The following is a 16398-nucleotide window of genomic DNA, read 5'->3' on the forward strand; positions in this document are numbered from 1 at the left end:
AACTCTAAACGGTTTCGTTCCCGAGCATGTGTTAATTAATCCTATATACCACCTCAGTCAGCGTGTACCTAAGCCCGCTGCCGTGATAATTACCTCCTCGTTCACGTCCACTGACTGAGGTCACAGTTGCCTGCTTCTCGCAGACTAACATCATGTAGCTATTTCACAGAGCCTTCCTTGCGTTTGTGATTATTTTCCCTAGGATGAAACCGAATTCCGAGATAAATTATCTCCAATCAACATTAGTTTGAATTACAGTTTGGATGAATCCACCTTGAAAGAAGGCCTGGACGTGAAACCAATATTGAATTACTACAAGGAAAACACTGTCACCGAGCAGGTAGGTCCCCGACAGTCTTTGATGGTTGATTCCCGGTCAGGCCCTGGGCAGCGCTCCTGTGACCTTAACACCAAATCCAGCCTCTTTTGTTTTCGTTCCTGCACACAAACTTGTAACGTTTGGGAGATTTTCCTAACATGTTTCCTGAAACGCTGCATCACTGTGTTTTCGGAAGCCCTTCCCCTTGTGCAACCAAGACTTAATTTGTTCAAAATGTGGCTGTAATGGAATCAATACAGCCTCTGATCCTCAAAGTGCTGCCCGAGTACCTTCTTTATGGACATTTCCGAATGAATGGGGATCGGGCTATTATGTAAACGAAGTTATACCGTTAGATCACTGCCTTGCTTCGGGTTTTTAGCTGGGCAGAATTCACACAGAGAGAAACGAAAGCCTTGGTTTAATTTGTGGAATCGTTCATAGTTGTCAAGAAAAAAGGATGTGATTCAGGTTTTCCAAGATTATTCCTGATGCCTGTTTGCACAACACAGGCTCACATCCTGGTGGACTGTGGAGAAGACAACATGTGCATTCCTGACCTGAAGCTGTCAGCTAGACCGTAAGTTTAAATAAATAAACTTGTGCGTTTTATCTAATGGAATACAGGTGTTTATTTAAAGCTTCTCTGGAGAAAGTATACACTTCCAACGACTACAAAAAAAAAAAAAAAAATACCCTGTGTGAAATTCTTGAGCTTGGCAACACTTTGGGTCAGCCTGTGGTTTGGGTCAGTCCTTTGTCACCGGTGTGAAATGAACACACCCTAAGATTTCGCTTGGGCTGTTTTCATCTTTCAGCAAAAGCGGAAAAAAAAATGTTTTTGTTCAAAGTAAACTCATCTGGGGGGTGATTCAAGTTGTACGTACTTGCCTGAGTCATGCGTGCAAGAGACTCAGGCTGGTTCTGTTTCCGCCTTAGCCCGAACCAGCTTGTGCGGGGGCCGTGGCTCAAAAGCATCCTTAAAGTTGTCAAACCGTAATCGCTTTTACTTTGCTGAAACAACTATTTTAATGGCACTCTGGGGAGTCAGGCAGAAGGTGTCCCCAAGTCAAATTAAGAATCAAAAGTCTTTCCGGTTGCCTGTAATGGAGAGTCATCAGTCTAGCACTGGTAACTACACTGCATCTTGTGAGGGCAAGAAACAAGAGTCAGATGTACAACATCCTACGTCGGGAAAAGCAGATTCAGGCTTCTCATCCCCAACACACACCCACCCAAGGCCCATCTCGCCGCCAGTGTTTGGGAATCCGCTTGGCAATCTTTTTAGGGGATGTTCTTCCCAAACTTCACGATTGAGCCAGTGTCCGAAACAACAGCTGTGATTGATTAAGGGTTAAAAGTGGCAAAATCGGCTCAGTTTGAGGTTTGGAGAGAAGGAAAATTCCTCAAAATACCTCGGAATCCTCCACCGGCTGAGATTTTATTGTATCTGCCTCTTTCCTTCCCTCTTATGGTTCTCTTGGCATCCACACCTCCCCCTGATCGTTTCTAAAACGTCTCTGCCTTTTCACCCACTGCTCATCGTCTTCCTGTCGGGTGTGTTGAGTGATACGCCAGGGCTGCCTTATTCTGGCTTGGGAACCAATCATCCGATTTCCTGGATTTCTTTCTGGCAGATTAAGTATGTCAGTAGCCTGAAATTGACCACAGTGGGAGGATTTAGGCCGCTGGAATCAGCAAATGCTACACATTGGTACTCTTTTTTTTTTTTTTTTTGGTAATGTTCAGCGTTACCAGCACACCACTGGATGTCCTCCTGCTCTGCCCATACAGATGCAGTTCTCTTACTTCTTCTCACCACCCCCTCATGATGATCCATCCATCTTCTTGTCCAAGTCTCATATTTCCCCATCTTCCTTCTTTCCTTCCAAGTCCTTAGATAAAATACCTGTGAATCCAGAGAAGTATGGTAACTAATATTCCTTTTAAACTACGTTTTTAGAGATAAGTATCAGGTCATCATTGGAGATGAAAATCATCTTATGCTCGTAATCAATGCAAGAAATGAAGGAGAAGGTGCCTACGAAGCTGAACTCTTCGTGATGATACCAGAAGAGGCAGATTATGTTGGGATTGAACGCAGCAACAAGGTAATGCCTTGCCCAGTATTTCAAGTCGGAAAGAACTCAGGTATATATTTGAAGTCAAAGCGACATTAAGTAGAGCCATCTTAGCTGAGACTTTCTTCCCAAATGAAGGAGAACAAAATGGCACCCGGCTTTGCTAATCATAATAGCAGTGAGCCAGGAAGGGGAGGTGGTCTTAAGCAATATTAATATCTTTCTTGGCCACAGTGCAAAGATCAGTTGGCCAAAGATGGAGAGCTGAAGCAAGGAAGAGAATACAGCTGGCTGAGAGAAGAATCTCACTAATGCGATCTATCAGCTAGACTCCCCTGTTAACTCCCACCCTCGCTGGCTGTTTTCAGGCCTTTGTTTTTAGTTCCCTTCGTTTCAAGCAGGTCCCGGGAGCTCTGGTTTTCATTATTGCTTATAGAGGAAGGTCTGACCAATCCCAGCTGAGCACTGATAACAGCAGAGACAGGCACTGGAAAGGAAACGCGTTCATTTTTCTTCCTTCGTGGCCCACCTTTTGGGGACCAGGACCGAGAAAAGCCAGGTCTTTGTCATTATTTGCTGGTCGGGCAAGGCCACCATTTATTAAACTGACAATGCTTTTTATGATCTTTCCTCTCCTTTATCAGAACATGAATCTTCCCACTCAGGGTATCCTCAGGTTCTGCTGTGTTTTTAATCACTTGGTCTAAAAACACATTAAAAATACATTGCAGGACAGTGGGGAAAGTCCCTCATTTTCAGAAATGTACAGACTCACAATCAAGGACAGAGACCCACTTTAACATTCCCTCATGGCCACCTCTGTGCTTCACATAGAACGAGGCACAACGGGAACTCCTTTGAGACATGCTGATGGATTTGTTCATTGAACTACTATTTGTTAAATGTCTGTTAATTTCCAAATACCACATACTTTGAGGCGTATGAACATTCTAATGACTAATTTTTTTTTAATTTTAAGTTTATTTATTTATTTTGAGGGTGTCGGGGAGAGACAGCAATGGGGGAGGGGCAGAGAGCAAGACAGAGAGAATCCCAAACAGGCTCAGCACGGTCAGCATAGAGCCCAACATGGGGCTCAAACTCATGAACCACAAGATCATGACCTGAGCTGAAATCAAAAGTCAGTTGCATACCCAACTAAGCCGCCCAGGTGCCCCATAAAGACTAAATAATTTAATGAAAAACGATTTCTCTCAAGAGATGTTAGCAGGGGTACCTGGCTAGCTCAGTCAGAAGAGCATGTGACTCTTGATCTCAGGGTCATGGGTTCGAGCCCCACGTTGGGTATAGAGATTACTTTAAAAAATTTTTTTAATGTTTTTTATTTATTCTTAAGAGAGAGAGAGACAGAGCATGAGTGGATGAGGGGCAGAGCAAGAGAGGGACACAGAATCCGAAGCAGGCTCCAGGCTCTGAGCTGTCAGCACAGAGCCCCATGAGGGGCTCAAACCCACAAGCTGTTGAGATCATGACCTGAGCCGGAGTCGGACGCCCAACCAACTGAGCCACCCAGGCACCCCTAGAAATTATTAAAAAAAAAAAAAAAAGTAGACAATAACTTAAAAAAAATTAATGTCAGCAAACTGTTGCAATGTTGATACTTCATAGGCATTTATAGATGCAGAAATTATTAAATTCTCTACTCACCCCTCTAGGCTTGCGGTTTATGTGTTGGTTAAATTATCTTCTTAGTGAAAAATAGATAAATAAATCCAGGTGAGTGATCATCACATATCTTTGACAGTCATAGAATCATTACGAGTTTCTGTTGGAGAAATTTATGGAAAAATATCACCTGTACACACTTACATGCAAATACTATGTAAAGAAACAAAGAAATGAGGCTCGAGTATGTTATTTTTAAAAATGTTCCGTGGCTTCACTCATGTTTTCATTTCAGTTCCTTCGTGTCATTCCACCCCCGACTTCGTTAAACAAAGCGTCTTTTCTAAAATGTTCTTTTAGCAAAACATCCAGTTTACCGTGGACTTGGTTGCATGGAAAATACGGGAGAACGCTTATCGTTTCCATCTCTGGCTGTAAACATTACAACGGACATCGTCCACAGTCTCAAATAAGCCCCTTAACTTTTTTTCTTCCATCAGCTTCCCTTGGGCAGAGACTTAGCTCAGTCTTTGAATCTCGCATGACTGAAGCCACATTCTAATTTGTTCTTTCTCTCTAAGCAGTTTGAGGTTTGCGTACCTTTTTTTTGAACTCAGCTCAAGGGTTTTTTTTAGACAATCTTCTCTCAGGGGAAAACGTATTAGGATTATCTGATTGTAAGTTTTGTTATTCTTTTGTTGAACACATTCATCATTTCAAAAATATAAATGCTGACCATCTCCTTCTCTGGAAACCTTCACCGAGCCAGACTTCATACTTCCCTTTGCTGACTTTTTCTAAAATGTTCTAGGAATAAGGGCTTGTGTGCTTTATGTGATGATTATGATTGGCATTATTATTATGGCAAAAATATATGTAATATATTTTAGCATTTTAACCATTTCTAAGTGTGTCATTCAATGGGATTAAGTGCATTCACATGATTGTGCAACCTTTACGTAAAACCATCCAGCAAAGAACTTTTTCATCTTCCCAGATGGAAACCCTGTACTCACTCAATGCTAACACCTGTTCCCCCAGCCCCTGGTAACCACAGGTCGGCTTTCTGTCTCTATGCATTTGGTATCCGGGGGACCTCACGGACCACCTCCCCTGCCTCCTGGCCACCTCACATCCAGCGTGTCCAGAACTAGATTTGTCAACCTCCCAGACTCACGCTTCTCCCGCCTCCATGGCCTGGGTCAGAGAAAGGCACCAGGAGCCACCTCGTTTCTCCAGCCCACCTCTGTCCCCAGTTCATCTCTTCTCTCCACCTGCTGCCCCTGACACCGCCCCTGACACCTGCCTTCATCAGAGCTGGCCTGATCTTCTGTCGAGATCACAAATGTCTCCTAACTAATCTCCCCATCTCCCTGCCTCCCCTCCCCTCTCTGCAAGGGGTCGTCCTCTCCCTAAAATGTAAATCTGACCACAGCACCCTCTTGCTGCAACCCCTCATTAAGTCCCCATTGCTTTGAGGATAAAGCCCAAAGCCCCTCAGTAACTACCGAGGCCCTTACTTCTGTCACCCCTGTTCACCTCTTTAGCCTCTCGTCCCTGGGCTTGGATCCTTTCTCTTCCCCCGCACCCTACATGCCAGCAGGACTGAATTTCTTTCCAGTTCCTGGAGTACACGTGTGCTCTGTTGCCACAAGAGTTGTGGCTGCTGCTCATTCTCTCGGACGCACCAACTCCACTCCCTCCTCCCCTTTATCCGGCTCACTTCTTTCTCTTTATCCTTCAAGTCTCAGCTCGGTCATGATCGAGCCTGCAAACGTGTATTGAAGAATCGGGCTGGGCACTGCTCTGAGATCTTATATGGGTTTAATTTACTTAATCTTCGTAGCGGACTTGTAGCAAAACAGCAAGGCTATCGGTATCCCCCACTTACAGAGGAGGAGAGATTTACTAACATGCCTAACACAGCTGTTGCCTAGCATACACTTCACTGGTGGGTCCAATCCCGTGCTCTTAACCACCGGTCTGCACTGCCCCCCAGCAGCCTGATGTCACCTCCTTCAATCTGCTACTTACATCTAAGTGCATAACCTTCTCTATCACTATGAATCTCTCCTATCGTAAAACTGAAACTGCACTGATTATGTTTCCATTGCTTTTCACAATGCTTGTGATTACTTATTACGGTTGTTACAGTAATTGGAAATGCGGTGAGGACGAGGAGTTTTTATCAGTTCCTGGTAAATAGCAGGTACACAGTACATATTTTTAGTGAATGAATAATATGTTAAGAGCTATAAATGGATTACAGCAAGAGTGTCCCTGGAACAGCTAAGGAAAATAATCTAGAAATATCTAGAAAAACAATCATTGTTCCTCTCACTCAGAGAAAGGAAGTAAAGGTTAAAAAAAGAAAAAGGGTGGGAGGGACTGGGGAAAGAAAAGATCTTTGATTGATGTGAAAAAGCTATTTCTAGAAAGCTGGGAAAAATGTACATATAACTTTTAACCTTTAGATAAGATAAAAAATATTTACTATAGAAACTTTGAATTATATATTCAAAGGGCTCGTGGACATTTTAAAAAACGTTTTTGCTGGGTTCTTTTTTTCTGTTTTCAGGATTGACTTAATAATTTGAACACAAACATCTCTGTACAAGTAGGGTTAGTTACAGATCCTTAAGAATTTAAAGGGGCATCTGGGTGGTTTGGTCGGTTAAGCGTCCGACTTCGGCTCAGGTCATGATCTCACGGTCCTTGAGTTCAAGCCCCGTGTCGGGCTCTGTGCTGACAGCTCAGAGACTGGAGCCTGTTTCAGATTCTGTGTCTCCCTCTCTCTCTGCTCCTCCCTTGTTCATGCTCTGTCTCTGTCTCAAAAATAAATAAACATTAAAAAAAAATTTTTAAAAAAGAATTTAAATACATGCTAATGCTATCTTTCAGAGGAGAGAGCATTACCAGCCCTTTGAAAATATGTTTCTTAGCTGCCTAGATACTAATGTGTCATGCAAGTTATTTAGAGAGAGCATATATTAAGGTGCCTCCAGATATCAGTCAGTTGCTCCTTTCTGATCATTCTGAACAGACTTTTCAGTGGGTGTTCCTACCTGGTTGACTGCAGGAGGGAGGATGTGTGTGTGTGTGTGTGATTTTTAATTTATTTTTGAGAGAGAGTGTGAGCAGGGGACAGAAAGAGAGGGAGACACAGAATCCGTAGCAGGCTCCAGGCTCTGAGCTGTCAGCACAGAGCCGGACGTGGGGCTCCAACTCATAGACTGCAAGATCATGACCTGAGCTTGAAGTCAGACGCTTAACTAACTGAGCCCCCCAGGCGCCCCCAGGAGGGAGGATTTTATAGTTAGTTGTGTTTCCATTCATTTCAGCCCCGTCTTAGCAAAGCGTGTGATCCGCTTCTGCAGTCTTCTGACACCATTTACTACTCTGTGCCCAACATGGCTCCAGGCACTGGGAATAAAAGAGATACAAAAACCCCTGTCCCCCTGAGGTTAATTTTCTCGAAGCAAAATTAACAAAATTTTTCACCTTGATGTCTGGTTGTTTGTCTAGCTTCTCATTGTTTTGGTGTTGGATCTTGGTTTTTCTCAATGAAGTGGGAAGAATGGGATAGAGGGTGATTTCTGAAACTTTTACATGAGAATTCACATTACTTCCTTAAATGAAATTTCAGCAGAGCTGACAGATGGACAGACGGTCCTCATACTCAGAACGCTCTTCCTTCCACGGACCTCTCCTGGGGCGGAAATTCCCAAAAGGTTGCTCCTTGTGAAGGTCCTCCTGTTGTCAGCTTATCTCTGGGTATGAGGATGACGGGTCATGTTAGTGGCACTTCGTAAGTTAGAGGGAAATAAGGGGTGAACGTTTGTAGCTATCACCGGAGGTGGAGCAGGGCCACAGGGACATCAGGTTTTGAAAAATGGAAAGGGACTAAGGGTGGACAGCAAGGTGCGGATTTCGAGGCAGCTAGGAGTAGCATCAAGACACGAGAGAGACCCGACGCAGAGGGAAGAAGTTCAAAGACAAAGCTCCCTCACTTCTCCCTTTCGTTTGCTGTAACCTTGACAACTTGTCCCGCACAGAGCTCTAAACGCCTCTTCAAACTTGAGTTTTTACACTTTCTGATGAGAACAGGCTATAAGGGGAAGAAGGGAGACGGGAAGCACTGGGGAAACACGAAATCGTTCTCTTCCCGTCTTGAGTATTTAGAGGAACGAACGAAGATCGTTGTGTCACCTCAAAATTAGGACCATGGTGTGTAGGAATCTGTGTTCGGAGCAGTTCTCTTGCACATGCTCACCGAGGCATACGATACCCTCTGCTAATAGCCGCCATTTCATCTTGGCAAGAATAAATTTGTTCCGTGGTGGTTACCCATCTGTGATCCTCCTGGCCCAAATTTAACATTAGCAATAGTGCAAATAATTTCTAAAACATTCCTTGTTGCACGTGGTAAGCATTTTGCCCCTCCGTGAAACATCGCGCTTACCGCTCCAACCTCCTTCTAAAATTAAACTCTGATCCTTTTGTCTCCCAAGCGTCTCTTCCGAGTTAATGGTCACCCGTGAACTCCTGGGCACCGTGGCCCACACAGGTGTTCGAAATCAAGGGAAGCTTGCCGCCCACACCGCGTTGCCTTTGTGACAGGATGTAACTTATTTGCCACCCCACCCCCCCACCCCGAGCTCCATGCTGGTGTTCTTTCCCACTGCAGGGGCTACGTCCACTGAGCTGTGAGTACAAGATGGAAAATACAAGCCGGATGGTGGTGTGTGACCTTGGCAACCCTATGGTGGCTGGAACAAATGTAAGAGAAACCCAGAAGCCCTTCCTAAGTTCTAATTGCATTTTAAAGACAGCTCGTGGAAAGCGCCCCCACTGGCACTCAGCTGTTTAGCACCTGGTAACGAAAACAGATTAGGCAGGAAACGACGGATACTTTTATATGCTTTCTCTTTTGATTTTGCTCTTAACATGTCTTTTAGACGGTACACATCTATGAAGACTTTTTTTTTTCTTTTTTACTACAGATCTTTTCTTGGGATATTTGTTTCTTTGAATCTCACGGCAGTTCAATTGTTTCTCGGTATTCCGTAAATGACTTAAGAAATAACATAAGTAAAGATTTTAGCAAAGGTGATTAAACTTGGATTTTTGACATACGTCCCATATGGGTATCATTCACAGGATTTTCGTATTAAAAATGTTACCATGATCTAGGTTTCGAGTCAGCTTTGCCAGGTCTATATTTTCCATGCATTTGAACTTGAGAATAATACCGACATGTGTTTGTAGCAAGAAAAAGAGAGAGTTAATAATGATCTGTAATGTGAATTTGGAAGAATAAAGACACGTTTTTGTTCTTCTTTCCTTGTTTCCAGATTTAGGAACTTCTCATTCCGGTTTTCTTGTGGACAATAAGTTTATTTTATTGCAATTGCCATTTAAGTACACATAGTAACTTGTTGTAATAAATATCCCAGTGGACATACTTATTATGAAGTCATAAATCAGAAAAAATTTCTGAAATCTGCAAATACTGCATATTTAAATGTTTCATAAACTAAACATATGTATTCCTCTGTTTTAAATTAGATATTTATGATTATCAGTGAAGTGGCCTATTTGAAAAAAATTTCATAAAAATTCATAATTGCATAGGTTTGTATTAGAATAGCTTCCCAAAGTATATTCCAAAGAGTGTTGATCCCTTGAGATAAGGCTTTAAAAGGGAGTTCTGTGGTCACTGCTGGGTATCATATTCTCCTCTGGAACATTTAGGTGCACATTCGCATTTTAAAGGTGCTGAGAAGTCCTGCAGTAAATAAACCTTTTAGCCCAAGGTCTCTCACATTTATTTGAGCATTTGAAAGTATCAAGTAATTCCTATTCCCAGTTTTTACTTTAGGGTATTCTGCTACAATATTTTTGCTTTTTTACACTCTAAAATTAAATAATATTTTTGCTTTTTTACACACTTTTTACACTCTATAAAGTGTGCCAAGCTATAGTCTGGTAAATTCACTTGTTAGGCCAAAAGAAGTAACTATTTAAATGAAAGATAAAATTTTATAACAGTTTTTTATTAGCTAACATATACTGATTGCTCTCTGTGTTATAAATGCATCACTAAGTACTTTTTTTATGTTATCTCGTTAAGTTTTCACAACCAACAATCCCATTAGTTGAGTATTTCTCCTATGTTATAGATGAAGAGATTGAGACTGAGAGATATCAAATAAATTTCCCCAAATCACATAGATAATGAACGACGAAACCAAGATTCGAACCAGGACCTCACACAAGGTCCATGTTCTGTCTGGTCTGCAAAATTGGGAAAAGTATTTGGATAAAAACTAATGAATAACAGACAAGATGAGATTTTTAAACGAAGCCATGAAAGACAGAATGGGATTTCTCAGCTGAGAAATTGGGACATTTTCCATTAGAATCCTTTTGTCCAGAAACTAATATATCCTTTTGCTGGTTATCAAGAAAAATCCAATCACCTAAGTTGGCATGAAGAAGAGGTCTACCTAACACTAAAGAGGAACAGATTGACATGGGAACTGTGGCATTTGCATAAAATTTTATAAAAATGACCAGGCACTCATTCCTTTTTCAGTATTACAAGTGTTCAGTCTAAACCAGAGATCATCCAAGATCATTAATAACAAATAATAATCTTGGAGCAAAACTGGCCACTGGTGTCATTCAAAGTGGAGGGTAAAAATGCAGTGTGGTCTTGACCATGGGTGTGTTTATGTGAAATGATGTTTGCCCATTTTACCAGCAAGTAATTTTTGGAAGTCAAGGAGGTAAATTGTTTGTATTCATTAATCTGTGAGGTCTCTAGTGGAAGAAACCTAATAGCTTTCTTATCTCACCCTTTAATGCCCTTAAACACATCAAATTTTATTGCATTCTGTTTTCTTTGAAAACACTTTGATTTATTTACTTCTTCATTTTGTACTTAAAAAAAAAAATACTCTCAGTGGATCGTAGTAAAATTCCAAATATAAAAGCAGCCCTAAATATTAAAAAGCATCATAAATCACCAGAAACAGTTAAGTCCCACCCAATATTTAAAAAAAAAAAAAGTTTTCGAGTGGCATTTTATTTTAATTTAACAAAACATTCAAGGTAGTATTCAGAAGTATTACTCCTGATTTGTAAGTAGTAATGTCATTTTCATATAATAGCTATAGTCATATAAAATAGGTGCCAATAGGATTTATAAAAACTTGGAAAATCTGTCAAGCAGGAAGACGAGTAAGTGGTGGTTCAGCAAAGTTCCTTTAGAATCAACACCCAGATATTTGGTGTTTGGTTCTAGCTGAGAACACATGTGTCTCTTACAATATGAAATTGTCATATCTTTATTGTATCTTTGTCCCAGGCTGAATTGTTCTGTAATGAGGACTGACATTAGCCAGGCTTCATCCCAATACAGTAAAATCCCCACCACTGGAACTGTTTTAGTGCATCCCTTCTGTATGCCTGGTTCCAAGCTAGAGTCTGACAATATCAAGATGAAAATATACAACGCCCATTCAATAAGAAACTCAACATTAACACTATCGGAGGTTGCAAAGAAGGAGATGGGGGAATAAAGAGAAAATTTCTGCCTGACTGGGCCTGTGGGATCGGATAGTATGTTGCAGGAGGATCTCTCATCCTGAGCTTTGAAGCATGGAGTAGAACGTCTTCAAGTAGAAGAAAGCAGAAAAGTTTTAAGGTTTTCAAAGAAGGGGGGAGTGTATGTGCAAAGTCCCAGGGGTCTGACCAAAAATGGCACATTTGATATCATAAAAGAATTCATCATGGCTGGGGCATAAGGATGCATAGGCTTAATAGATACACATGGGTTTAAATCCCAGCTTTGCTGCTCATCAGTTGTGATACCTTGGACGAGTCACATTGAAATGGGAGAATCACCACATTTAGGAAAGTTTGGAGCAGTGCACTGACATATATAAAGCCAATGGGGCAGTGCCTGGTTTGTAACGCATTCAGTAAGGGCTAGGGAAATGATGACGACTTATGATTAGAATGATGATTTATTATTCATATTACTACTGGTTCATGTTAACACGAGTTTTTAATCAATGATCTGAGTCTCGGGGTGTAGTGGCCTTGAGAGCAGGTTCCAGAGTCAGCTTGCAAGAATTTCAATTCCAACTCTACAGCTCATTTGCTGTGCACCTGGAGGAAGGCACTTGATCTCCCTAATCCTCAGAGTACTGCTCAGAGTGTAAAATGTCAACAATCAGAGTACCCATCTCATGGGGTGGTTGTCATGATTATGTGAGACGAGGCATGTAAGGCTTTAGCACAGTACATAGGAGAGTAAGTGATAGAATTATTGGCTCTTATTTTTACTTCCTTATTGATATTATCATTGGACTAATTTTCCCCAAAGTTTTAAAAACCTGTCCTCAGATTTAAAAAATAAGAGCAGGTTTAAAACTTTGGGAAATCAAGAAAGGTAGAAAAACAATCCCTATGCTCATAACCTTAATATTATTACCATAGCATAGTATTCTGGTATATTTTTTTTTTACAATACACCCTCACTCCTGTACAGTCATTTTTCCACCGACAAACTTTTAAAACAATACCTAAAACACACTGCATGTACAACTTTGTAACCTTTTTCTTTATCAGTCATCGTTCCATTAGAAGCATTTTCCACGTATTTGCATAGGCGTCCCACCCAATGACCCAATTCGCAGTCAGTTTCAATGACGCTGTAAATGTGCATCAAACACAAGCATTACAGTTTTCCAAATCAATTGCCTCTTGTATATTTAGGTTGTTTTTAATTTAGCACATGGGAAGGTGGCAGGAGAAGAATTCGTACAGGACTAAATGAAGAGAATGAACCACAATGTAGAGGGACTTGAATGTCTGGCCTCTGCAGTCTTAGTTCCAGGACTTCCTCTAGGCAACCCCCGGGGTGGAAGCAGGGAAAAGGGCAGCAATATGAGATAGGGATTTGCAGGGATTTTTTTATTTTTTTGAGAGAGAGAGGGCACAAGTGAGCGAGGGGCAGAGAAAGAGAATCCCACCAGGGGAAGAGAGAGAGAGAGAGAGAAGTGCAGGGATGATTTAAAAAGATTTTTATGCTGTGTATATGGTCCCTCTCTGTAATAACCTTAGTGTCTTGTGATTTTTTTCTTTTAGTACTCTCTGGGCCTCCGATTTGCAGTTCCACGTCTTGAGAAAACAAACATGAGCATTAACTTCGATCTCCAAATCAGAAGGTTAGATCTTTAAATGCCTAAAATCATGGTCAGCATCCACTATTAGAGAGATCCATAGTGAGATGAATGGCCACGAATCAAACTCCTTAACCTGAAATTAGAACCCAGACTTTTCACAGATCATTTTTTGTGTCTGTTTTTTTCAGTGTTGTAAGTTTTTGTTTGTTTTTGGTTTTTGCATGTTTGCTTTTGAAAAGAGATCCATTCTGTAAGCCAAGTTATTTTAGTAAAATTTTGTCCTGGGTACCCTCGCACCCTGGTTTACCTCCATTTTTCCTGATTCTGATTTACATCCTTTCTCCCACCCTCACCAACACCCCAACAATATCTCTGCCAGGCTCTGAGCTGGGGATCATTAAATCCCTGAGAATAAAATCTCTGCAAGAAAGCATAGATTATGCGTTTGCAAACTTGAAATCTAACTTGTCAGGAATGAAAGGGTCTCTGACGGTTTCACTGTGAGCCCCATGGCAGGAAGCAGGTGAGATTCAGAGGACAGAGCCTTTTCTGGTAACTGTAAGACAAAGCATATAGGTAGCTGCCCCTTTTTTCTAAGACTGACACTTTTCAGAGACTCAAGTGTGACTTATCTTTTCACTGTCTATTCTGTTTGTTCCTTCATGGCCAAAAACAATATTTAATGAGTGGACAGACTTGGAGGTAGCAGTGTGCATAAAAGCCCAAGTGTGGACTTAAACCCATTAGCCAGTGATGGGATAAATGTAATGACTCCAGGCCACTATTTTTTTTTTTTAATTTTTTTTTTCAACGTTTTTTATTTATTTTTGGGACAGAGAGAGACAGAGCATGAACGGGGGTGGGGCAGAGAGAGAGGGAGACACAGAATCGGAAACAGGCTCCAGGCTCCGAGCCATCAGCCCAGAGCCCGATGCGGGGCTCGAACTCACGGACCGCGAGACCATGACCTGGCTGAGGTCGGATGCGACTGCGCCACCCAGGCGCCCCTCCAGGCCACTATTAAAAGAAAAGGAAAGTGAATGGAATACAATATATCATAGTCTTCTTCGTGAAATGATCCAATTAGAGAAATGTAAATGTGCACAGTAAGACACCCTGTGAAATACAATAATTTTCTGTGGTCTGCAATTTTAAAAGTTTGAACAACATTAAAAAAAAAAAAGTGTAAACAGCATTGATGTCGACAGCACATACTCAGCTGGGTGAACCCTTGTTCTATAACACAACTCTGAAGTCAGTATCTACAATTTGGTCCTCAAATACTAGTGTGCAATATGGATAAATCCCTACACTTATCTTCTATCCTGTAAGAAGTGATTAGAGAGCGATGATTTTGTGCAATGGATTACTTTTTAATAGCTACTTGGATTAAACATTTCTATTTTTTTTTTTTTTAATATATAAACTTGGGGCACCTGGGTGGCTCAGTCGGTTCAGCGTCCGACTTTGGCTTAGGTCATGGTCTCATCGTTTGTGGGTTCCAATCCCATGTTGGGCTTAGAGCCTGGAGCCTGTTTTGGATTCTGTGTCCCCCTCTCCCTCTCTGCCCCATCCCCGCTCATGCTTTGTCTCTCAAAAATAAATAAAACGTTAAAAAAAATTAAAAATAGTAATAAAATAAAATATATAAACTGTATAAGAACATAGCAGATTTTTAAAATCTGCAACCTGCGGGACGCCTGGGTGGCTCAGTCGGTTAAGTGTCCAACTTCGGCTCAGGTCATGATCTCATGGTTCGTGAGTTGGAGCCCCGTGTTGGGCTCTGTGCTAACAGCATAGAGCCTGGAGCCTGCTTCAGATTCTGTGTCTCCCTCTCTCTCTGCTCCTTGTCTGCTCACGCTCTGTCTCTGTCTCTCAAAAATAAACATTAAAAAGAAATCTGCAACCTGTATCACAAACCACATCCCCTAAATTTTGTGATAGATTTCTAAGAAGGAAGGTTTTTCTCACCTACCTTATGTCCTTTCCTGACCTTAATTAAGTCTTTTTAGAAATTAAAACTTAATATTTTCTGCTGATTCTTAAGAGATTTAAAAAAATTTTACCCATATTAGTGATGAGACGCTGACACAATGATTTCTGTAATACCATTTTACCAAAAGCATATTAAATCACTTCTTTATGTCTACATAAATGTATATTTTCCAAAAGGTTTAGGTAGTCCTAAATATTTTTATTTGAGGAATCTTTTGCTTATATTTTTAACTTTTTCAGAAAAAAAAAGTAAAGGCACCCTATACTAAGAACCATCACTCCAGACAGCAGCCTAAAGTTTCTATTTCTTACCATCACTGTCTGTGATGTCAGTCCCACAAATGGTATGAAGATACATCCTCACAAAATAGAAATCATTTATTTAGAAATAAAATCTGTTACAAAGATGCAAAGCAAATTCCTTCACACATCCTTCTTACTTTTGATTGCAGCTACAGATAACAGAATAAATGAAACTAGTAGTTCACTCTGGGGACAAAGGACAACAACTGATATTCCAAATGCCTTCCCCAGACCCATCCTGGAGATCATCCTCCAACCAGTGAATTTAGCAACAAAGTGCTAAATTTGATGGAAGATAGAAACGGTCACACTTCTAACATCTTGCTTCGTCTAAAAGAGTGGACCATGATGATATTCCATCCTTACGTGCTATAGAAACTCATGACTATTTTAACATTATTCTGAAAAAAACATAAAAATGTGGAAATGAAGGAAGAACCAGAGAGGCTACAGGAACATACATAAAGCATCAAATTCCAAAAACAGACATTTCCAAGATAAAAATGTTTGAGAATACTTAACACTCAAATAGTGAAGTATTCACGAGTGAGCATTTATCTCCATGCCTCGTTGGCAGACTCCAAAGGCATAAATAAATATTTATGGATGGTGTGCGTTCAATTTAGATGTGTTAAAACCAAAAGTAAATTAAACCAAATATTCTGAAGTCTAAGTTCTTAAGCTTTTGACCATATTGATCGCCATTACCCACTTTTAATGCCCCTTTCCACAAACAGAACCCAAAGAGAAACGGGCTTTATGTATTAATCAACTTAAAATATTTCATGTTACCAAATGTTTTCATTAAATGGTCTCTTCATGCCGCAGCTCTGTGTGACATGTAAACATTCTCCTCCCTGTGTAGAGCGGGTCTCAG

The 16398-nt window shown here is 41.0% G+C and overlaps 1 protein-coding gene across 1 annotated transcript in view; it reads left to right on the forward strand.

The window, feature by feature from the left end:
* The window catches only part of ITGA8 (integrin subunit alpha 8), a 190294-nt gene that overhangs the window by 122032 nt on the left and 51864 nt on the right, over positions 1-16398 (forward strand). The window contains exons 18-22 of the mRNA XM_086714858.1: positions 203-340; positions 832-899; positions 2283-2430; positions 8714-8806; positions 13186-13265. Of these exons, the coding sequence (XP_086570984.1) occupies positions 203-340; positions 832-899; positions 2283-2430; positions 8714-8806; positions 13186-13265 (527 nt within the window). The remainder of the gene's footprint in view (positions 1-202; positions 341-831; positions 900-2282; positions 2431-8713; positions 8807-13185; positions 13266-16398) is intronic.

The sequence above is a fragment of the Puma concolor genome, chromosome B4 (genome assembly GCF_028749965.1).
Source record: "Puma concolor isolate L17-30 chromosome B4, mPumCon1.1.hap2, whole genome shotgun sequence".
Lineage (NCBI taxonomy): Eukaryota > Metazoa > Chordata > Mammalia > Carnivora > Felidae > Puma > Puma concolor.